Source organism: Trachymyrmex cornetzi, unplaced genomic scaffold (genome assembly GCF_001594075.2).
Source record: "Trachymyrmex cornetzi isolate Tcor2-1 unplaced genomic scaffold, Tcor1.1 scaffold1137, whole genome shotgun sequence".
In the NCBI taxonomy this organism is placed as follows: domain Eukaryota; kingdom Metazoa; phylum Arthropoda; class Insecta; order Hymenoptera; family Formicidae; genus Trachymyrmex; species Trachymyrmex cornetzi.
This window is the reverse complement of record NW_017295694.1, coordinates 30169-53767: the sequence shown is the minus strand read 5'-3', so window position 1 is coordinate 53767 and position 23599 is coordinate 30169. Positions and strand designations below refer to the sequence as shown.

Sequence of the window (23599 nt, the reverse complement as noted above, 5' to 3'; positions counted from 1 at the left end):
AAGGCAAGCGTGAATACAGCGAGATAAAATCTCGACGTGACATCACCAGTAAACAGAATTGATCGACTTTATGACTTGCTATTAAGTTTCGCATTGACAAGACGTACTTTTTATCAAATAATTATTCTGATCGACGTCGAGTCTCATTTATACGCGTAAATATCGCTCCCTTACTTTAAAAGTGTACACAACTAAAATTATCTAATTTTCGAGTTATTATCATAAATGAATCAAGTAAATATTATCCTATCGATTATCAAGAATGAACCAACGTCGTAAAAAAGTATCGTAAAATCATAGCTATTAAAAAGAAATGGTTTCTTAAAGGTAAATTTCATACTAAATCTATTGTATAAAATGGTGATAATCTGTGAAAGTGATACAACTTAATAAATTAATTTCTCAGAAAGTCAATAGAACATGTAGGATAATGCAAAATTCGCTAAATTAGCGCATTTAATAAAGCTTTGCAGGTATTAAAAACTTATTTGACAGTTTTTATTTTTTAAAACACTCGTGCATTTCAAATATTATCACTAACTTTTATAAATATAAATTTTATTAAATGTTCAAATACTGAAAATTCGAGTGCTACATCAACGATCAAATAGCAGATTTTTACTCGCAAAATTTGACATTTGTCTGAAATTCAATATTATAAAATTGCAATTATATTTTTCAGAATTTTTTATTATAAAATTCGTGATTTAAAGTTATCATTAATTCATTATTGATTAGAATGTGAAACGGAAAATTATATAAATTCATAAAATTATTCGTAAATTTCACACTGCATTTCATTAAATATCCAATCTTACATCCTTTTTTTAAAGTATTTGCAACAATCAAATGTTTGATTTAAAAATAGTGAATTTTAATTGTATTATTCTTATTTCTGACGCCTTCATGTAATCTGGCATTAGTAAAAAGATCTCAAATGTAATAAGCAATTTCTCTGTAATATATTTTATAATTATGTATCGTATATATTCTATTTGTTATATAAAATCATTGTAAATTATAAATTATAATAAATAAATTGTAATATTATGTTGTATATATTTTGTTTTACGTCTATGTTGTTATACATTGCAAATTATTTGACAAGAAAAAATAATAAATAGAAAAATGCACATATATTAGAGCCCGAATTATCCGACACCGATTATTGAACTTCCGGGTTATTCGTCATTGAAATTCTATATAGCAATATCAAGTAATTTGGGAATTAAATAATAAGATGTCGGATAATCCGGGTTCTACTGTGTTAAAAAAAAAAGAAGACCGCCGATTGAAGTCAGCGGAGGTGACAGAAGACCTTTATAGGTTAGTTTGTTTTTATTGGATAAAATTTTAGTTGAAACTTGAAATAAAAGCTAACGTTTAATCTATAAATAAGAAAATGCGAAGTCAAATTTAGCCAAAATGTATTTAATTTCAATGATATTCGGTAAAAACGGAACAATCTTAGATAAGAAAAGTAATATATATTTCTAATTTTTATTTCCCAAGCCAGATAAAATAAAATTATATTAGATATCAGACGAGTGAAATTGCGCCATTTTATTTATGACCTATCATAAAGAAAAAAAGTATCCTTTAATATGTCAAAAAAGATAAATTTAATTTTCTATTTCAATGTTGACAAGTTCAATTTCCGTCAAAATACTCCCTCCGCTCCGACGCAATGTTATCTTTGCCAATGTAATCTCACCTCTACTTTATGATGCATCTGATCTCCTCGTTCTCCCAGCAATGAAAGGGATCTCCGGAGAATATTCCAAGCGCCAAACCCATCGAATATGATGCTCCGGTGGAAGAACCCTGTAACAAATTGAAAACAAGGATATCAGTATCACCTTTCATGGAGGTGTATGTTAATATAAACCGCTTTTACCTCTAGTTGCACGATATCTCTTTTTAAACTAGCGCAATTTATTCATCGAAATAAATATATGAAATTTGCTATCTACGATATTTATCCGGAAATAACTGCTTGCAGTACAGAAGAAAAATAGACATAAAAATTGTATGTGTATCGTGTGTTTTAAAATTAAACGTTTGGGGACTGCGTGTTTATTTTTACGTGTAAAACAAACTCTACTTCAATAATAAAAATAATTTTACAGGAGCGAATTGAGAATAATAAAAACAATTTTACAGGAGCAAATTGAGGAGAAATATACGATGGAAAATATTAACGCGCACCTATCTTCAATTTCATTATTAATTATTATTTATTGCGAATTATGTTACACAGGATACATACGCAGACATACAAATTGAAAAAGCAAATAACATATATCGTAGAAAAAGTCGTCGACAAACTAGCTCTCGAAATAAAGATAATTAAATTTTTATTTCGTTTCCATGGATTGTATAAAAATGTCACGATACTCAAAAGTTGCACATCCATTTATGTAATCTATTTACGTTATGTCAACAGTACTTTTGAATAACGAATCTATACACGTATAAATTCTGAATTGATTGTATTTTACCATCGTTAACGCAGTTTATTTCAAGAGAGAGCTTATATAACAAAGTTCTCTCTCATACTAAATCGATATGAATGATCAAAAGCAAACTCCAAGCTGCTATTTGTTTTTATTTTTCCATTGTTGCGAGGTATATGTTTCACGTAGATATCAATTGCGCATTCCAAAACTTGAAAACACCTCGTGAAATGACATTTGGAAAATTGCATCGGGGAACGCGAAATAACTCTTGGAACAAACTCCTCGAAATACACACCACTATATAATACACAGAATATCTTTTCATCATAAACAGAGTACATTACAAACAATACTTACAAACAATAGTTAAGCACTCGCAATTTGTATTAATCGCTCCATAAAGTTATTTGATTGAAATTATCGCGAGATAATTTAGAAAGCCGTTGAAATATCGCCACATGCGGTAATTTGACTAATAGCTGTTGTACAAATCTCATTAAAATCAGAATGACGTACTGCTTTAATCATCGTGCCGGCGTTACGTTTGCACAGAAGATGTGGAGTGTGTATAGGTACGTGCTTTGTAACGTATGGTGGACGGTAATCATCAAGAATCCTGTTTAGCCATATGTCGTCCACCAATTTGCGTCACGGCAATTGGCCGCGAAATTTAATCGTGTTATCGAGAGAGATTTTCCCCATTGACAGTTGTGTTGCGTGACAGTTCTCCAATTAAATATCCTGACTGGCAGTAGCGAATTTGTCCAACGGTTGTGGTTTATGCAAATGTAATTTCGGTCGAAAATATTGGAATTTGTTGAAATCGCGCTGTGTAACGCCGTGTAAATACTCCAAATTCTCTAAAAGCTTCCAGCAATATTCCATTTAAAACGACACGAAAGAAATATTCAATTTAAATACTCTATTTTTTTATGTGCTTTAATCAAAATAAAATTTTATATGATTTTCTGAATATATGTATTTTTTTATCCCATTTATAAGAATTCTCAAGTAAAATTAGAACCTGAAGACAGTATATTGTCTGTGTAATCTTTTAGATGACCTTCAAATAACAAAAGATCGACGTTGAATAACGAGGATGAAAATAGCATTTTAATCCTTAAATATCATATGATGCAAATTAATATTTATATCATAATGCTATATGTATAGCGGCATAATAATATGCTATTATATGCATGTGACATCAAGAATATTTTATATTTTAGAATTTTAAAAATAAAAAGAGATTTTGGAGCAAGATTACCTATATTTTATTAGAGATATATTAAGGATGGTCAATGTGAGCCAACACAAGATGTTTTTTGTGCAAATAACAATCATATATTATAAATCATAACTCAATAATGAATTACGTTTCGACATCATTATTGTGTCCTCTTCAAATGTAGAAATAACGAAATTCTAGATTATACAATAAGCGTCACAATCCAATTTTATTAGAGACTTAACAATATTTACAATATCGGTTAATCCGTTTGTTATCTCACTTATCTCTAATAGATAACTAGTACAACTAGAATGCTATCTCGCATTCACTCGTCGTCACGATGTCCTTAATAATCGTAGGATCGCATTTTCGAAGGTAATCGAAATCACAATATAGTTACACGAAAAAGAAACAGTGCTACGCCACTGGACGGAATATTGATCGAGAGGGTGTAGAGAGACCCTTACACACAGGGAGCGAGTCGCAAACCAACCCTTACATAGGTTCTCTCGCACACTCACATTATGCCTCGGATGGCAACCATTACGTTGGAACGTTAATGTTTTTACATTTTTCGTTAAATCGTCGACCTCACCGGTAACTCATAATACATGTCTAGTTACTGTCTTGCATTGTTTCATGCAAAGTGTTCAGTAAATCGTGATATGTAAGAAGAGGTTTCTTTGTGAGAAAAAGCGAGTAAAAAATAGAGATTAACATTGCTTTCTCGAATGCGGGAAAGCTTCTGAGAGAAAAGATTTTGCACGTGAAAGTCGTGTGTGAGTGTCCGTTCATTTAACTACAATTTGACTACAATTTGACATCTGGAAATTGCATCTATTGTCTAGTAATATTGACGATGATGTATCTGTTGTGATTCCAGTCATCAATATCATTAATTTTCACTCTCGAAATGGCAAAGTATTATTGGGAATATATGTTAAAGTGGCATTAAGAGCTGATGGTAATGTACAATTTATAATAAAGATGACATCATTCTTCTCGTAAAGTAATAACAAGTTTTTGATATCACAACTTGCGCTTATCTAATCGCGCTGTATTTTCATTAGAGAATTGAATTTCATTGTTTGTTGTATTTGGTTTTAAGAATTGAGAGTCCGTATAATTGTTACATTTTAATTTCGAAATAAGTAATCAATTAATTAATCATTATCTGTCAATATGAAATGTCTGTAAGGGGGTCAATTAATAATATTGTCTAAACGAGAGTTTCGAATCGTCCGTTGTAATTTCTATGTTCACTATAACATTCCCAACTTCCTTGTGTATAAATCAAGCTTGACCAAGTTGAGATGCTAACTGACCGTTGAAACGGATTTGAAACGAAGTGAATTGATATATGTTTGCCGGCCGAAATTTATCAGTCTCAACCTTCCAAATCCCTTTCGTCCGGTAACGCCCGATCGGTTTTGCTTTTGAGAATCAAAGTTACAATGCGCCGGTGTGTACCACCGCCAGGGTCCTCTCTCTTTCGACGCGAGACAAAGGGACGCAGAGAGAATGAAAACCGCCACCTTGATGCTCGTGGTGAACCACGATAATTGGATCAGCCCACCCCTATGAGTCGCGACTGAAATTAAGTAACCTCCGGCGCGTATTCCTGCGTCGAGCTGATGATTTCGTCGGGGACAACCTGAAAAGCTCGCCCGACAGCGCGAAATAATATTAGTACGCGAAAATAAAGCAGTCGGAGATATAGAGGGAATACAACAAACGCATTTTGTCCGCATACGAAATCGCTGATAATAAAGCATACAGCAAATAATTGCTTAAATTTAAAAAAATATCGTTTTCTTTGTTAAATAATGTCGCGTATGTACATAAAGTACCTTCATCACGAGAATAATAATAAAATTATACAAAAGTCATGTCATTCTACTTTATACAATTGTTTCAAATAAAACAGTTGCATAAAGTAATTGCATTTTGCGGTATGCTTTGTATGAATCGCAAGAATGTGACCTGAACCGCCGAGAGATAAAGCCAAAATGCAATTCTCTATTATAATTTTCTTCTATTCCCACTTAAATAAAAGAAAAGGATTATGGTCGACCCCGTTTACCGAATCACTCAGTATAAATCAACCCTGTCGTATAAACCAGAGCGCGAAAATATTTTTTCCCAGTAGTATAAATATTACATCTCGTTAGGTTGATATTACGTGCAAGCTCGCCTAAGAAAGGACTTAAGCCGTCAGAAAGGCAAGGCCGTAAAGAAAGCAAGCGGAAAAAGCTTTTTCAGTACGACGAGAACGCTTTGTACGACCGTGGTTTGCGGCACGACAAAGCCACCCGAGTCGTTGGAAAAGGCAATTTGTACAGAGTGCTTAAGTTACACATATTAGTCGCAACGCCGTACTTTCGCAGTAACGATCAATTATTTCTTGAAAAAATATTGAGATGTCCCAAATCGAGTCATCCCTTATCTATGAATGCTTTGACCAATTCTTTGAAATCAAATTCTTTGGACTCTTTTTTGATAAAGACCCATTGATTCTTGCAAACGATCGAAAGATTCTTCAACCAAGAAATTTCAGGAATGCACATAAATATAAGATAAAACTTTGTGTATTCTTCATTTTTAACGTTAAAATATTCATATATTACATGATAAGAACTTTTGGTTTTCTCTCTTTTGCGATTGTCTTGAATCATACATAAAATAAATAAGCAGTTCGAGAGAGAAACAGCCCAGATAGCACAGAGAGTTCAAAAAGAATCCAAAAAGAATTCAGTTGTGTCATCAATTTAGAATTTATTTTCAGACACAAAAAGAATTCTTTTTCTAAACAATTCTGAAAAGAATTCTTTTTGCATCTGAAAATGAACTCAGAATTGATGACATGCGACTGAATTTTTTTTGTGCTGTCTGGAAGGTCTATATTTTCCTACTAGAAATAAAATATCTCAAAAAACTTAAAAGTGTACATTAACTAAGTAGATTTTACTTTGAATTTTTAATTCGAGGATTAGTTGCAGCGATATTTAACGCAGAAAGTTTACAGTATTTGCGGAATAATGATGATAGAGGATATATTATTATATATCGTAACGGTAAAATAAAAAGCTTATATCTTTTCTTCGCAGAAGTACATTGGAACAAAATCCTCTGATGCCCGGTAACAACAAAATACCCGAGGTTATTACTCGGTTGCGCGAATAGACAGATCCCCGGGGGTGAAAAGTAGTTTCAAAGCGTCTAGTCTAACAATGGAGTTCATGAAAGGAGAGGGGAGAAAAACGACGGGAATGAAAAGCATCCCGGAAAATAAAGGGTAGATATGGTGGAAAGAACACGCGAAAGGCCCGGGAAATTCAATGCCAAGGTTGGCATATGTACGAAGTTAAATCGATATTCAATACTCCACGAACGATAGGGACATTCGTACAGAGAGTTTAATCGTATTTTATAAATGATATATTCGATTTCACGGCTGGCATCTCGGAGATTAAAATCAACTCGCGATCGTAAATTTGCTTCGTTAAAAGCTTTTTTCTTCGTTATTTTTTAAAGTCGTGAAAAGATTATTTAAAATCCGCACTCTTATTAACCTTTCGAAGTTAGAAACAATGTAAATGATTTGATAAAGTTTTATAGTAAATGATTAAAAAAGAACAATTCGAAATTCATTTTTACATTTTATAAAAATATAGATATTAAAATTTTAGAAGAATAACATGTTGCTATTACTGAGCGAATTTAACTTAATACTCTCTCCAATAAAGATGTAACATCCTTTGAATTAATTCTACGTAGAAAAATAAAAACATTCGGAGATTTAGAGACTCTTTTTCTGACATTAGTTTATATAAATCTTTTTTTTGAAATTTTTAAGATATATTATGGATATAAAAATATAGATAATTGTAAAATAAATCGCTTATTTAATATACCCTTTCAAGTTCTTTAAGAATCTTTGCTTCTATTAAATAAAGAAATATAATAAATCTATTTCTCTCTTGAATTAGCAATTGTGAGAGAACAATAGGTTTTCGTCATATATGATTCTCGTTTTCCATTTCGTTTCGCATAGCAAACATTTCGTTATTTCGTCGGACATGTATTTCCGGATTATACATCCTATACAAGTGTATATTGCGCTGCTCGCGAGTATTTTGTGGCTTCGATTGATCTATCAGATTGGACGAAAGAAATCAATCGTGTGCATTGTTTCGTGAATGATAGGCTCTATTTGATACCGTGAATGAGAACGTAAACTCTCTGCTACGAGCATCGTGTTTTCCTGTTCTCGCAAATTTAACAGATATTCGGTGAAGCGAAGCCTTGAATTAAACTATCAATTAATTAAACGTTTAACAACTTAATCGAATGGAAAAATATTTAATGACTCATTTAATTTAATGGTTAATCATCAATGGACTTGTTTATGTTAATACCAAAATGATCACGCGTTTTACTATATAGTAAACATTATAAATATCATTATATACTCATGATATAATTAGCTATAAACATTAATGATAAAATTTTCTCATTTGTTTTTAATTTAAAAATTTATATTTATTGAAATCACATAAATAAATAAATATATATATATATATAATACATGCATCAATATATTAGATAAAAACATTTCTTAAAATATTTCGGTTTTAAACATTACAGAACAATATGTATATTATTTCATCTTAAACAAATATTTGCTACAATTTCACGCTTAGGCTTAAAATAATATTTTTAAAAGACTCTTTCTCATATTTCTCCGTTAAAAATATCCTAAGTTTCTCTGCTTTTTATTTTCTCTCTTTTTTACAATCTGAATATTTTTTGGCATAAGTGAAATTTCTCACATTTTTTCTTTATTTCTGCTCAAATTTCAATTTTTATTAAATATATAGAAAGATTTTTACATTTAAATTAAAAACTATGTGGTAATTTATATATAATAGAAAAAGTAATGTTAAAAAGTAATCCTGAATTTTTTCATATTTTTTTGAAAGCCTAGAATAGTATAAAAAACAGATTGTAGACAAAAAAAGTAAAAATATCATTGCAGACAGAGGATTAATTGCCTATTTTTTTAAATCAAATAATACCTTTTAAAAAGATTGGTTATACACGTTGCATGTTCGCGATTATGAACAGGAAACACGAAAGATCGTTGCTTTTCGATTCCAAAAGTAACGATCAAATACGGATTTTCCGCCGGAGGCATGAGCACGTTCTTAAATCCTGCCTAAAGCGAGCTATTTGGCGTATATACAGTGTACTCCTCATGCAAAATGTAGCCGAGGTTCAAGACAACAGCGGACAGAACGGAATGGTACGCGCCCGAACTTTCCCGATAGTGGGATAGAATTCGCAGATTGCATGCTAAAACTTTCAAGCGAGACGAAACGAGGAGCGTGTTTTGGAGAAAGAAAAAAATAATCAGGTATGAGGATACATTAATAAAATCGTATTCATGCCGATCGCGTCTACTGTATATAGAACGATACTCTTTTATCGGTGGTACAAACGGAGAGAACAAGGTCCTAGATGAAAAAAACATAGATAAAACAAAATCTCTCACAAAGCTTCGTTTTCGAAGCCGGAAAATTAATATGCTATATACTTAGAAAGATTGAATAATTTTTAATTGCTTAGAAAGCTTAAATAATTCTTAATTACTTAAGAATTTTTACAATTGTACTTATCGTAGGCATATCCAGGAAGGAAGGGGGGAAAGAGTTGAAGGTTAATCACTTTTATGATTAAAAGTTATGATTGACAAAACCACAAAACCTTATTTTTCCCATTTAAAATCAGGAATAAGAAAGAGACATCTAAGCTCTAAAATATCCAAAACAAGCAATTCATTTATATAATGATAAAATTTATAAATTCTCCTAGGAAAAAGATCCTGGATACGTCTAAAAAATGTAGTACTAATCACATTTTTTGTTCATATTTCGATACATAATAGTAATATAATTAAAATTTAACAACACGACGAAATTTATATGTAGTCAATAAATGAGAATTAATTAGTCGATAAATTTTTACGGTCTAAAAAAAAAATCCAGTTTCAGAAATAAGAGATTAAACCGCGATAGTCCGTCTGCCGGAACTGCGACCTTCTTCCTGCAGCATTCAATGCGAAATACACCCTCTTCCCTCCCTCCCTCTCTTGTAGTCGACTGTACTTTTGCTAGCAAGGGAAAAGGCACGTTAGCACGTGACTGGAATTCGTTTTACAAAACTCTCCGCAACCACGCATATAGAGTTGCCGTTTTAGACGGTCGCATTACACGACATAAAGTGGAATCCATTTCTCTGAGATAAACTACGAAAAGTGTTGTGAGAGATACAAGAAGAATAAATAGGTACAATAAACTGCGATCATTCAAATAAAAAAATAATATTAAATAGTAATCATTGGTCATGAAATATGCGTCAAGATACAAGAAAATTAGGACATTATTTAAATAAAATATATGTTTATTATTGTTGCTTACTGTGGCACATTATATGTTTACCAGAAAAAAAAAAACAGAATATTCAGCTAAATCTTAGAAATGTTCTATAAAAAAAAAAAAAAAAATATCTTTATCAATGCAAAAACAATATTCTTTTCTTTACTTCCAATAAATAATATAAATATCACAAGATTAATGACAGTACGATATAATTACTTACTTCCGTCGACAGATATGGTGATATTTATAAAATAGATGTTGCTTTATAAGTTTTTTGTTTTAGTTTCAAAATTAAGTTGAATTAAATTGTAATATAAACATAAATGGTATTATAAACATAAACATAATATAAATATAATTTTAAAAATATCCCTAAACACTAACGCTAGTTTTTAATTGTAATACGTAACACCAAAAAGAGAAATCAATGTGATTACATATAGCGTTAATTCATTAGTTCAAGACCAATCCTTTGACGTGCCAGTTCGATATCAACTACCTTCACTTCCACACGTTGGCCTATATGGAGATCCTTCTTAATACGTCTGACGTGTATAAGACCCTCCTTACCAACGCCTACGTCTACAAATGCTCCAAAATGCGTGATATTCCGCACGACACCGCTTAATATGGTTCCGACGATCAAATCTTCAATACATCGCACGCTGTTGCGAAACAGCGGCTGATTCAATTTCGATCGTATATCCTCGTCTTTCTGCATGGTCAGAGCTTTAACTATCGTCCCCATTGTAGTCTCGTCGGTGCCGAACTGCGCGGCTAGATTTCCACATCCAATTCTCGCGTGAAAATTTATCTTTCCAATAAATGCCGAAGTACCGATATCGTCCAATTTGCATTGGCAGTGTTTTACGAATTTATTCGCTATCGCGTACGATTCCGGATGAATCCAAGTTTGATCTAAGGGATTAAAATTCTCCGATTTCATCCTCCGTTGTGATGAAGTTTCGCTAGTCGTTGCTGTCTCTGGCAGAATTCTTATGAACCCTGCGCACTGTTCGAACGTTTTGCTACCAATACTCTTTACTTTCAATAATTGCTCTCTATTTCTAAACGGTCCATTTTTTGATCGCCATTCTATGATGCTTTTAGATCTAGAAACCGTAAGGCCGGCTACTTGTTGTAAAAGATAATGAGAAGCTGTATTGATATCCACTCCTACAAAACTCACAACTTCTGTGACAACCTGTAACAATTGATACAAAAATCTACTACAAAAATCTTCCATAAAAAAAACTATTACGTTATTATTCAAGTGTTTGATTTAATTTTTTTTAAATAAAAATAAAATAAAGTTTAATTTATTGCTTTTCTATTTAGGTTTCTAAAATTATCCTCGATGATATACAATTTTCTTATTTTTTAAAAAAAAGATTATCTTTGTCAAAAAAGTTAGCAATAAAAAATTGTGCAATTACTTTTTTTACACATCTATTTCACAGCTCATTATATATTGAAAGTTCTTAAATTATCTATATTCTCTTTATCAGTTAATATTAAACAGTGAATTTATACTAACTTCGGATAGCGACTTCGTCAGTTTCGTTTGAGGTAGGTCATGTTGATACATCCCAACTCCTAAATGCTTCGGCTCTATCTTAACTAATTCCGCCAACGGGTCCTGCAAGCGTCTTGCTATCGAGATAGCCGACACTAGATTCGGATCCAGATCCGGAAACTCGGATTTCGCCTGCGGGCTACAACTATAAATCGAGGCTCCGCATTCATCCACGATGGTGTACATCGCGCTCAGCGAGCCAAACATGTTCGACTCTATTGCTTTAGTCAGAAACAGCTCGGTCTCTCTGCACGCTGTAGCGTTTCCCAGAGCTATTATCGTGCATCTGTACTTGTTCACTAATTTCGCCAACGTGTTAGCCGCGTCTTTAAATGCCGACGAATGGTTGTGAGGATATATCACAGCAGTCTCGAGGAGGTCGCCCTGTTCCGATACAACAGCAAGCTTACATCCGTGACGGTAACCCGGGTCTATGCCGAGAACAATTTTACCTCGCACTGGAGGAATGAGAAGCAGTTGCTTAACATTAGTCGTGAAAACTTCTATGGACGCTTTTTCCGCGTTTTCCTTCAACTCGCTCCTTATACGACGTACCATCTGAGGCTTGATCGATTTTTTGTAAGCATAATCGATACCATCATTGAGTAAAGTCAAGTGGAACATTTTCGCGCTATTTCTTCCCTCTTGTGTATATCGCGATAAGCAATAGTTGTGGAACGCATTCTCGAAAGCGTCGGGGACGACAATCTTCACGCTGATGATCTTTTGGGATTCAGCCCGATTAATAGCAAGTATATGATGGGGCTTAATGGTATTCACTCTCGACTTAAAATTGAAGTACTGTTCATACTTCTGCTCGTTTGCGTTTTTCGAATCTTCTGCTGTTTTACACTGCGTCGTTTGTATGTCTATAACCGAGGTTTTCCGCAAGGAGTTGACTTTGTCAAAAATGTTCTTATCTTTACTGATGGCGTCCGCTATTATATGCACGATACCATTTCGGACTTCTTGTTCGTTTCGCAAACCTTCCTTTTGTTCGTCTATTAAAGACGTCAACGGTGGTATATCCCGTCCCTGTAAAACTGCATCGCTAATATTTCCTAGGCCCAGTCCTCGTGCTTTATCTGCCAGAAGTCGTCTCGATGTCGAAGGTTTATATAAAGAATAAATATCTTCGAGATCGGCAAGGGACTTTGTAGATGTGATAACAGAGTGAAGCTCGGGCGACCATTTTCCCAATTTATCAATATTCTTAATAATAGTTGCAGCACGTTGTTTAATAATCTTTGCCTGCTCAAAACTCTCTAGAAGTTCCCTCAACTTATCCGCATCCATAGATCCAGTCATGTTCTTTCTATATCTTGCGATAAAAGGTATAGTGTTGTCTTCCTTGAAAAGTTTCACTAAATTCTTTGCGATACATCTAGTTACATTGTTGACTTCGCTTATGTAATCAATATCGGTCCATTCCGTGCATTGCGACAAGCTAAAATTGAATTTTTCATTGAGTTTCACATCTTCATTTATATGAATTCTGGCTGAATTTTTCTGAATTTCTTGAGACACTCCTGCATCTGTAGAATCAGTGTACGAGTCTTCCAGCTTCGGTCTCTTGTTGCTAGAAGTTTCCAAGTTTCCCTCTTGATGTTTTCTTTTAATAGATTTAACATCTTTGCTCTGTGTACTTCTCTTCACTCCTTTCTTAGTTGGCTGTCTCTTACCTATAATTTTCTTTTTCCTTTTATTTTGATCCATTACGTAATCCTCATCTTCAGATTTTTTAAATGTTTTATAATCATTATCATCAGAATCTGACAGTTCAATTACTGGTTCATTATAATTACTTTGTAAATTTCTTTTCATGTTTTTCGGCGTTTTCTTATCTGTTAAATTAATAAAACAGTTTCCTCACAAAACCACATACAAATAAGGCAGATACAACTATCTTGTTTACGCTTTTTATAATTGCAACACTATACTTTGTGATAAATGTATGGCTGTATTTCAATTGTGCTTTTAAGATTTCTAATGAGCATAAATATATGAATACATCCACGATTATTTTAAAGCTTTATTTCTAAAGTCCAAGCTGTAAAGTATTTATTCTGGTATGACTTGGCACAATGTTCTCTAGTAGAATTGGTTTTAGAGAAAGGAATGTCTTCCATGTTACAAAACCATTAGATTAATTCGATAACATTAATTATTATTTAATGTGAACTATTATTATATTACCTAAATAATTTTAACTAGAATTCGACGTAAACTCTCCGCACCAATTTTCAACGTAAACCATGAACAGGTAGAACGGGGTGTAATGACAATTCTAACCTATATTGCAATGTGGAGAAAATTGTAAACACCGACATTAAAGGTTTGTTGCGTCGAACGCGACGTGAACAAACCTTAAAATTTCATTTCTGAGATGCCCTGCCATCTTAACGACATTAGGTGTACTCATTGTCGGACGCAAATCGACGCAAAGTAAGCAAGAAATGAGAAAGTATATAATTATAGACAGCAAAAAGAACATATATGTAATAAAATATAAGTAATACCCCTTCCTCTCTAATTTTCTAATAATTTTTTAAGTTTTTCTATACACAGAACACACATTCCGAGAAGAAAACTCGTCACTTAATTAAGTCCTATTTTCTTTTTTGTATATATGAGCCGTTTATTTTGAAAGTGACCTTAGTCCATTAAAAAAAAAAATGTTGTTTATGACAGCTAACTTCAAGTTGTACACGCTACTACAAAGGTCAACAACAAAACATTGACAAATGGATTTAGTAGGCCACTTTCAAAATAAACGGCTCATATATATCAAAGTTTTTTTGGTGTCTAAAAAAAATAAAAAAAGAATAAATTTTGAATAACAAATTATTCTCCGCTATAATTTAAGTTATACATAAAAATAATCTGTGATTTTATTAATTAAAGCAGAGAACTATTATTAAATTACAAAATGTTAAGACTGCCTACAACACAAAAGTTGCAACAATGCTGCAACATTGCAGCAATATTGCAGCGTTACTGTAGCAATATTACTGCAAATTCTGTGCTGCATGGGAATTAAGCGGGGAGCACAGACTCTTGCATAACGCATAACACATGAGGCATAAGAAATTGAACCAACCAGAATTCTCTATTACATGGAAGGGAAAGAAACGGAGAACTTCAATTGGTACATATTCTTATGCTTTACGTGTTACGCGTTATGCAAGAGTCTGTGCTCCCCGCTTTATAATCAAAGACATAGAGAATGGACTGCGCGATCCGTGTGTCAAAATGGTCGATAGGAATGAGAGAGAGGGACCGTGGCAGACGGCCATTTCTATCTCTTTCCATTCAATATAGTATAATGGCAGAGAGAATGAGAGGGAGATTGGCCATCTCTCACGGTCTCTCTCTCTCATTATTGTCGACCACATTTGATACACTACTTAGATACGGATCGCGCAGTCCATTCTCTATGTCTTTGATTATAATATTACAAAATTGGATTAAATATAAAATTGCTAACATTTTTTCCCTCGAATTCGGCCACTCTCCCCCCCCCCCCCTCTCTCTCTCTCTCTCTCTCTCTCTCTCTCTCTCTCTCTCTCTCTCTGTCTCTCTCGATTACTTGCGCACAATTTCTTTTATAAAAAGCAAAAATTAGAACCGGTCTCACCAACTCCGATTAACCTAATCAGTCGATTAAGGCCTAGTTTCACAACTGACGGTTAACTCTTAACTTAACCAAGGTTCAACTTGTTTCTCATCTCTTTCCAATTCTAGAACTGGAAAGAGATAATGACTAAGTTGAACCTCGATTAAGAGTTAACCGTCAATTGTCAAACTGGGCCTAAGTGTCAACTATGATTGGTCAATTCTGCTGAACAGCAAATGCAATTTGTCAGTTTTAATGTAACAATCAATCGAGTGTAAATCGGAGTTGGTGAGACCGGCCCTTAATGTTGACGCAATCAATTGAACGCTTTTGACGCACCTTTAACGATAATATATCAATGTCGCTTTCACAACACAGGCACAGGAAAGATGCCGACTGTCACATATACAGAGGCGGATCGCCAAATATTGACGTAAAATGAATAAACGCGTACGGTATTCATTATGTCAATAAATTCCGACGGGACACTCGCGACAATGTTTTTCGTATGAAATTTAATTTTGATAATAATAATCGGAAAGAAAAATGCGGAGCATTTCGAACGCGAAACTCCAACGTGACGCGTTCCGTGAGCGATTACCACCGATCGCGATTCAAATTCCGCTTCGAGAATCGCAATATCGAATCGCTCTTAGTATCGCGATTATCGAAACGATCGCGAAATCCAAACTAGAGTTGCGCGAAGGACCAATCGTATCGATTCTCTCTCTCTTTCATGTAGAAATGAATTTAAAACAATAAAGGTGCTCAAAACGATTAAAACTTAAGTAAAAATAAATTGCAGTAATTCGCTATTTTCATTATTATTCCTATGTCCGATTTCTTGTTGTATTATGTTAGGTTAGGTCGGATTAAAGCCCTGCGCACAATGGAGGAAATATTAGGAACAGGAATAGATATTAAGATTTCTACCTATCAGAAACCGTCTATTCCGATGCAACTGGTATCTGATAGGTTAAAATTTTAATATCTATCCCTGTTCCTAATATTTCCTCCATTGTGCGCAGGGCCTAACTTGCCATGTTTAAACGTTAAAACGTGACGTGATTGGAGGTTATGGTTAGATTGAATTACAGTTCAAGATTAGGAATGAGCTAGTCTTCGTATTTAAATTCTTTTGTCGTCTGTCGGCGTTTAATAATCCAATTAATTCAGTCCCACTTTTGCATCGTTCCATCCAATTGGTATAATGATAGAGCGCTACCGGCAGGTGATGAGGCTAGTAAGCGAACAAGTGAAGAGATATGATGGTGTGCTTCACAATGCAAAGGGGGTTGTAGAAAATGCCTCGGAAAAAGCGCAGAGCAAACTCGCCAGTGCGCAGAGCATCGCGACCGAAAAATATAACATCGTTGCGAAAGTAAGCAATTTTATGTAAATATATCAAAGTATTTTTATTTCATGCAACTGTCGACAAAAACATTGATTTCTAATCGACTTCCTGAGATTGACTTTTGTTTTTGTTTAGAGACACACAAGTGTATTGATATAAAACATTGCAAATGTTACACAATGCCTTATGTATTTATATAAAATTATTTCACAATATTTATCAACGAGCTATTTAAAATGATTCAGAATTTTAGATTGAACATACTCAGTATTCCAAATTTTATAAAGCCGTACCAATCACAATAAGACTGATTCAATGTAATTGGTCCATTATTGGTTGGCATTCGGGTCGGCTTGCAGAGTCGGTAGTCTGATACAGGCTTAAAGCAACTTTTATTTCATAATTTCTTTACTGTTCTCCAGAAACAATATCATAAACAAAATTATATTCTAGTTTCAATTTAAAACTTTATATTTTGAGTTTAAGATTATATTTTGATTTTAAAGAATCAGTTTTAAATTTATCCAACAGTCTAAAGATTCTTTGCTAAAAAAAGAAAGGATGTTTTATAGTTGGAGAAATGTAGTATGCAAGACAACTATTACATATAAAATTAATTTTTATGTTGTAGAAACTTAACAACCAGTCCATCATAATACAAGATTTAAATGCTAAGGCATTAGAAACAAACGTACCGTTGCCAGGAAAAATCGTTAAATTGTGGCAATGGTACAACCAGTTAATAGGAATGGATATAGTTGAAAAAACCAGAAGGCAAGTGGTTATCCTTCAGGATAAACTATTCCAATGTCATGACAACAGGAGAATTTTGAATACAGAATTGACAGCACTCACTTATAAACTGCAAGAGATCTATGCGGAATTAGTTCAAACGAAACGAGATGATCCCAAGTACGTGCAATTGACAATAGTAGAACACAAGTCTTTACAGGAACAAAAAAAACTCATTAATCAGCTGGCATTATCTGAGAATGAAGAGAGGGATAATTTCATGCAGTTGGCAACTGCGATAAAAGATTATCATATTAGTCAAAACTTAAATGCACAGAAATATAAGTATTTATCTATTATCGCTTCTGCCATATTAGCAATTGTATCATTAATCGGTTCAATGATACTTAATAACAAAAGGATATTAGATGTACGGAACACGATGAAGACAGCACAAGAAAAGAATGAATCATTATTTCAAAAGAATATGCACGAACTATCGGATATTAAGAAAATATTGCAGTCCTTTAATACCAAGTTGGCAACATCGAAAAAACAAGAAAGCGCAATAGATTTAACTAAAGAAACTAGTAAATCTAATATGTCTAATATTCTTGTATCTTCTGCCAAGTATTCAGCAAATTTGTTGATTTCAGGATTAAGTTATGTTAAGAAAGGTATTTATGCATGTGGGTCATATATTTTTTACAAATAACACAGTGTATATACATCATAAAAAAATTATAATTATTTGAATACCAAATTTATGTAAGTTTTACATCTTTTTATCTAAAGTTCAGTAAAATACTTATTACATTTTTTTATAATCAGTAACATATATTTAACTAAAAAATGTTATAAAAAAGCTATTGGTGAAAATATGAAGAGTAAATCATAGCTTTTTTCATAGGATAGTAAAAATTATGCTTGCTGTACACTTGCCAGATAAAATGCTTCCTATTTTTTATTTATAACTTATGTACATAAACGTATTGTGAGCATTTGTTTTCACTGGAGTACCATATATATTATAACATAATACAATTATAACTATAGAAATTATAAATCTAGTTAAATTGAAATGTTACATGAAGATTGTGATATAAACAAGTGTTAATAATTTTATACGTCATTACAATACAAAATATATTTTTAAATAGTGCAAATTATTAAGTTATTATTTATGAAAATATGAGATATCACTCTCAAGTAAATGTCAATATGTATACCTTCTTATTTTAAAGTATATGTTAGGGATACATATGGATCATAAAATTACTGGATATCTGGATAGAATGTAACATCGGATATTCGGTACCCAGTCAGATATCTGAGAAGGCAATTCGAGTTAGATGTTCACCATGTTCTGGATATCCAACCGAATTCCAGAAAATTATTTTAAAAAAACCTGTAGCGAAAAATTGTAATTTTGCAACACACACTATATAAGTTATTATATCATTACGAATATGCACTTATTTTTAGAATATTTGTATAATAAAATAGCAACAATTTAATGATATAAAATTTCAACCGGATACTGGATACGTTTCGAATATCCGATGCATTCCTAGTATATGTGATATAGTGGTAATTGACGATTAAATGTGATCAATGTATGTAAGAAATGATGAAAATCCAATTAGCAAAAAATCATAATTATGAGTCCCAAGTTTTCCATTCCATTCCATCTGGTGGTTTTCTCTCGACTGTTTTATTTCCTACTTCTCCCCAGTTAGTGCTTAAAACGGTACCGCCAGATTCTATCTGTACATTAAAATAATGAAATTTTTACAAATGTATTATATTGACTCATTATATTCAATGAGTTTTATGTTTAATAAGTTTTATATGTACATATCTGTACAAATTAGTTTCTAATTGGTTGTTATCTTTAAGAAAAATTATTTTTTACTTATAAATATACAGATATCTTGATAAAAATTTTTGTTTTATATTAGAGTTTACGTTTTGTAAAAAAAAACAATTTCTCATAAATTAACCAGTTTTTTGTTACCACTTAATTTGTTAACAATGAACATTTCACTTACAAAGGATTTGTTCATAGCGCGTCTCACTTCGTCGGATCCATTGCCATATATTTTTTGGAAGAGAGCATTCACTGCAGCCTCACCCATGGTTTCTTCTGCTGCCTCTTGTCTCTCTATTTCCTTTTCAACTTTATTCCAATCTTTAGATTTTTTACAGGAGCTTGGATACTTGGATGCTTCTTTGCCAGCTTGAAGTATTTCTTGAATAGTACGCATGATTTTAGAAAAAATATAATAATCTGCATATATATATTTTATAGATCGTAATCCTTCGGTATTGCAGAAGAAATATGCAAATAACTAAAACTGTTTTCCTTTTAGGAAGTACAGACAATATAAATATCATTTTAGCCTTTTTAATATTCAATAAATAACAAAGATAGAACGACCTTTACGTGAACTATGCCTCCTAAAAAAAGCAGCTTAAATAATATAAAATATAAGTTTAATCTTCTCGTTATGGTTATCTTTACCATGAAATACATTATATGATACGATTGTACAAGTTGCGTGTGTACTTCAAAGTGATTACGCTTAAATCATATGTGAATCTAATAATTATTTATGATGAGAAAAATGCCTCAAGTCTGAAGTAAACAAGCCTTTTCAAGTACTTCAATGCTGTGACAAAATATATATTATATTTGTATTACTTAAAAATGTGAGCGTCAAGTGATTATAATTGCCCATAGTAATGAAAGGATTAAAGTCTTATTATGCCACAAAAAATTAGAAATGTTACACATTTTTAATAACAAAATACGTAAATTAGTAAAAAAATGAAAGAAAAAGGGCCACGAGCCTAAGAATAAGTCGTTAGGAAATAGTGATGTTTTAAAAAATACAAAATAAATATGTCATGTAGTCACAATATAAAATTATAATATGCCGGCAATGAACAATATAAACAAACACAAACGTTTCGATCCCTGTTGGATCATTATCAATGTTAGATACATAAAAATAAGACGGTGAAAATATATTACAAAGTTAAAAATTAAAATTCGCTCTCAATCGCAAGTAAAAATGTAATAAAACTCACAGTAATTAATAAAATAAATTTCGATCAGTATGAGTAAAGAAGTTCTGTGAACTTTGTAATAAGTTGCAATACATGCTTCAGGTTATCAATTGTAAATTAGAGTAATTCGTATTTTGCAAATCGTGCGTCAGTATAATATAAAATTCTTAATTTTTAGACAATGCGATGAGAGTGGAACGGTCATGTCTCAAGTATGTTTTGAGACAATAGTTTCGAGACGCACGATTTGCAAGATACGAATTACTCTAATTTACAATTGATAACCTGAAGCATGTATTGCAACTTATTACAAAGTTCACAGAACTTCTTTACTCATACTGATCGAAATTTATTTTATTAATTACTGTGAGTTTTATTACATTTTTACTTGCGATTGAGAGCGAATTTTAATTTTTAACTTTGTAATATATTTTCACCGTCTTATTTTTATGTATCTAACATTGATAATGATCCAACAGGGATCGAAACGTTTGTTTGTGTTTGTGTATATTGTTCATTGCCGGCATATTATAATTTTATATTGTGACTACATGACATATTTATTTTGTATTTTTTAAAACATCACTATTTCCTAACGACTTATTCTTAGGCTCGTGGCCCTTTTTCTTTCATTTTTTTAATTTTTTGAGCCTTATTATTATAACATTGTAAATTAGTAAATTAATAAATTATTTTGGACCATTTACCAAATGTTTTTTACTTATTAGCAGACATTACATCTTTGTTTCATATTTTATCATTTGGCATTTATGTTTTGTCTTATTTTCGATAAAGTAATAAATTTACAACTTACCAGTTGGTATAGGTTTTACTTTACTTAAAACTGGATTTCCTTCCAATGTCGTCCATCTAATATCATCTCGTTTTTTCAGCTTGATTTCTATCTTGGACGGCATCACTTTGTATGTACATTGATCCTCCACTATAAAGTTGGCTAAATCTAACTCTAAACTATATTCATTGCTAGATGGTAACTGTGCAGACACACTTAGCTGAAAAATAATTTATAATATAGTAAAGTTATATTTTCAGATTTGTTCAAATTTCACCTTTCTTTTCATTAACAATTGTCTTAATTTTTTAATATTATTTAAGGATCATGAGATACTTCCAACTAATATTACTAGCAAAGTAATTGATTATCCAGACATCTCAAATATTCAGATATCTGGATATTAAGTCTATAGCTTAAATAATCTAAAAAGAAATAACACATTAGGTCGGTTTTTTTTAAAAAAAAAAGTCTTAAACTGGTATAAAATAACTTGGAGTAAAACAAGCACAGTTTTGATGCTTGTCAGCCAGGAATACAATATAACACAGTGGCCATTTTATTTTTGTACAAAATAAAATGTTTAACATTGACAAACAATAAGGATAGAATAATTCACTACATGTTATATATACTGGATTCACACTGGATCCGACGTACGTTGTGCGACGCTCTGCAACCAATCAGAAAACAGGATTTTACTTCGTATCATTGGCTACGTTCAGCAGAACACAACAGTTTCACAACAGTTTTATGATTGTCTGCTGAGATAGAACCATTCCTGTTGATCTAAAGGCATAAATCAATCAGCGCACAGAAAACTTTCAATAGTTGCAAAATAAACGTTCTGCTGAACACAGCCATTGATACGAAATAAAATTCTGCTTTCTGATTGGTTGCAGAACGTCGTACGATGCACATCGGATCCAGTATGAATCCAGCAAGTGTTGTCTGCTGAAAAGCACTCTTTTAGCATTTTCGGCCCGATGGGGTTTGCACCAACCTGGGTTAGATTAATGGCGTTTTGTGCTCTCCTATTGGTAGAGCGGGTGATGTCAATCAATAAGAAAGATTAATCCAGGGTTGGCGCAAACCCGATCGGGCCGAAAATGCTATTTGTTTCACTCCAACTTCCTACACAATGGCTATATTTACACCCTGCATTTAGGCCATGGCTTATACATTATCCTTGTTTATCCTTTAAGTCAAACAAAAATATGTATAGATCACGGACTAAGCACATGGTGTAAACATAGCTATTGTACGTCAGTTAAGAACTTTCTTAAAAAAAAAAAAAAAACAAAGATACATGTATAGAATGACTGTAAGATATGCTGTCATCCAAGGCTCCTTTATCATCCGATAAAGTCCAATAGTAGATAAGCCAGTGAAGATACCTACTGTGCTCTCTCCATATACGACTTTCATATTTTCTACATTCTTGGCGAGTATTGTCACAATTACATGAGTCTCCGTTTGGTACCAATCGTGTTTTATTTTCGGCACGGGCATCTATGAAAATCATGAATGTCAATCTCAGTACACAATGTATTCTTCATATGTGGTTATATATTTTTATTAAATTATTCGTATTGCTTACATTCACTTCATTGTTCTTCAATTCAATGATGGTCCCGTTTTCGTTCATTGTAGCTTATGGCTCGATTATTACATCAAAGCGGTTGAGCATAAATATAAATATCAAATCGGCAACCTTCAAAACCCTCAATCTTCTTGAATCCTATGATAGTGAAAACAAGTGAAAACAGCGATCATTCCCCGGCCTTTTTCATGAAACTCCCCAAACAGCTTGAAACTCTCGTACACTAGCGGCACCAACATCTTTTATAACATGGATGTAAACTATGTACTATATTTTCGACACCGCCGATAAAATCGCAGTATCGAAAAACGATGTGATGCGAGCCTGTACTACATTAAAGGCCCGTCTACAATACACGGAGTAAGAAGTAAGAGTAAAGGTGCCTTTTCACGCTGACGCTCGACGCTCATTTTCAGCGTCAAAACAGGTCACATGATCAAAATTGACGAATACCAAGCGTCAATTTTGATCACGTGACCTGTTTTGAAGCTGAAAATGAGCGTCTAGCGTCAGCGTAAAATCGCACCTTAAGAAATTGACCAATCACAGTCGAGTATTCTTCTCACATTCGACTGTGATTGGTCAATTTCTTACTCTTGCTTCTTACTCCGCGTATTGTAGACGGGTCTTAAGGCGATGCTAAAGCTCCCTGTTTTACCACATTCCTATTCGGTGAAAAATCTCTGTATTGGATGTACGGATTGCAAAAGTATTATTACTTAA

At 32.7% G+C, this 23599-nt stretch overlaps 3 protein-coding genes across 3 annotated transcripts; 1 reads left to right on the top strand and 2 right to left on the bottom strand.

Annotated features, from left to right (window-relative positions):
• Window positions 1–1716: 1716 nt before the first annotated feature.
• LOC108764540 (S1 RNA-binding domain-containing protein 1) lies at window positions 1717–13969 on the bottom strand. The gene is made up of 4 exons (XM_018512829.1): window positions 13903–13969; window positions 11668–13550; window positions 10630–11334; window positions 1717–1824 (listed from the first exon to the last, which is right to left on the bottom strand). The coding sequence occupies exons 2-4, from the start codon at window positions 13528–13530 to the stop codon at window positions 1717–1719; spliced, it is 2676 nt and encodes an 891-aa protein (XP_018368331.1). The 5' UTR covers window positions 13531–13550; window positions 13903–13969.
• Window positions 13970–16368: 2399 nt separating this feature from the next.
• Window positions 16369–18146, top strand: LOC108764522 (coiled-coil domain-containing protein 51). The gene is made up of 2 exons (XM_018512811.1): window positions 16369–16703; window positions 17308–18146. The coding sequence occupies exons 1-2, from the start codon at window positions 16533–16535 to the stop codon at window positions 18121–18123; spliced, it is 987 nt and encodes a 328-aa protein (XP_018368313.1). The 5' UTR covers window positions 16369–16532; the 3' UTR covers window positions 18124–18146.
• A 427-nt stretch (window positions 18147–18573) lies between these two features.
• Sgt1 (suppressor of G2 allele of skp1) lies at window positions 18574–23034 on the bottom strand. The gene is made up of 5 exons (XM_018512819.1): window positions 22874–23034; window positions 22675–22785; window positions 21295–21493; window positions 19460–19659; window positions 18574–19175 (listed from the first exon to the last, which is right to left on the bottom strand). Exons 1-5 carry the CDS (start codon window positions 22919–22921, stop codon window positions 19068–19070), a joined length of 666 nt encoding a protein of 221 aa, XP_018368321.1. The 5' UTR covers window positions 22922–23034; the 3' UTR covers window positions 18574–19067.
• Between the last annotated feature and the right edge of the window lie 565 nt (window positions 23035–23599).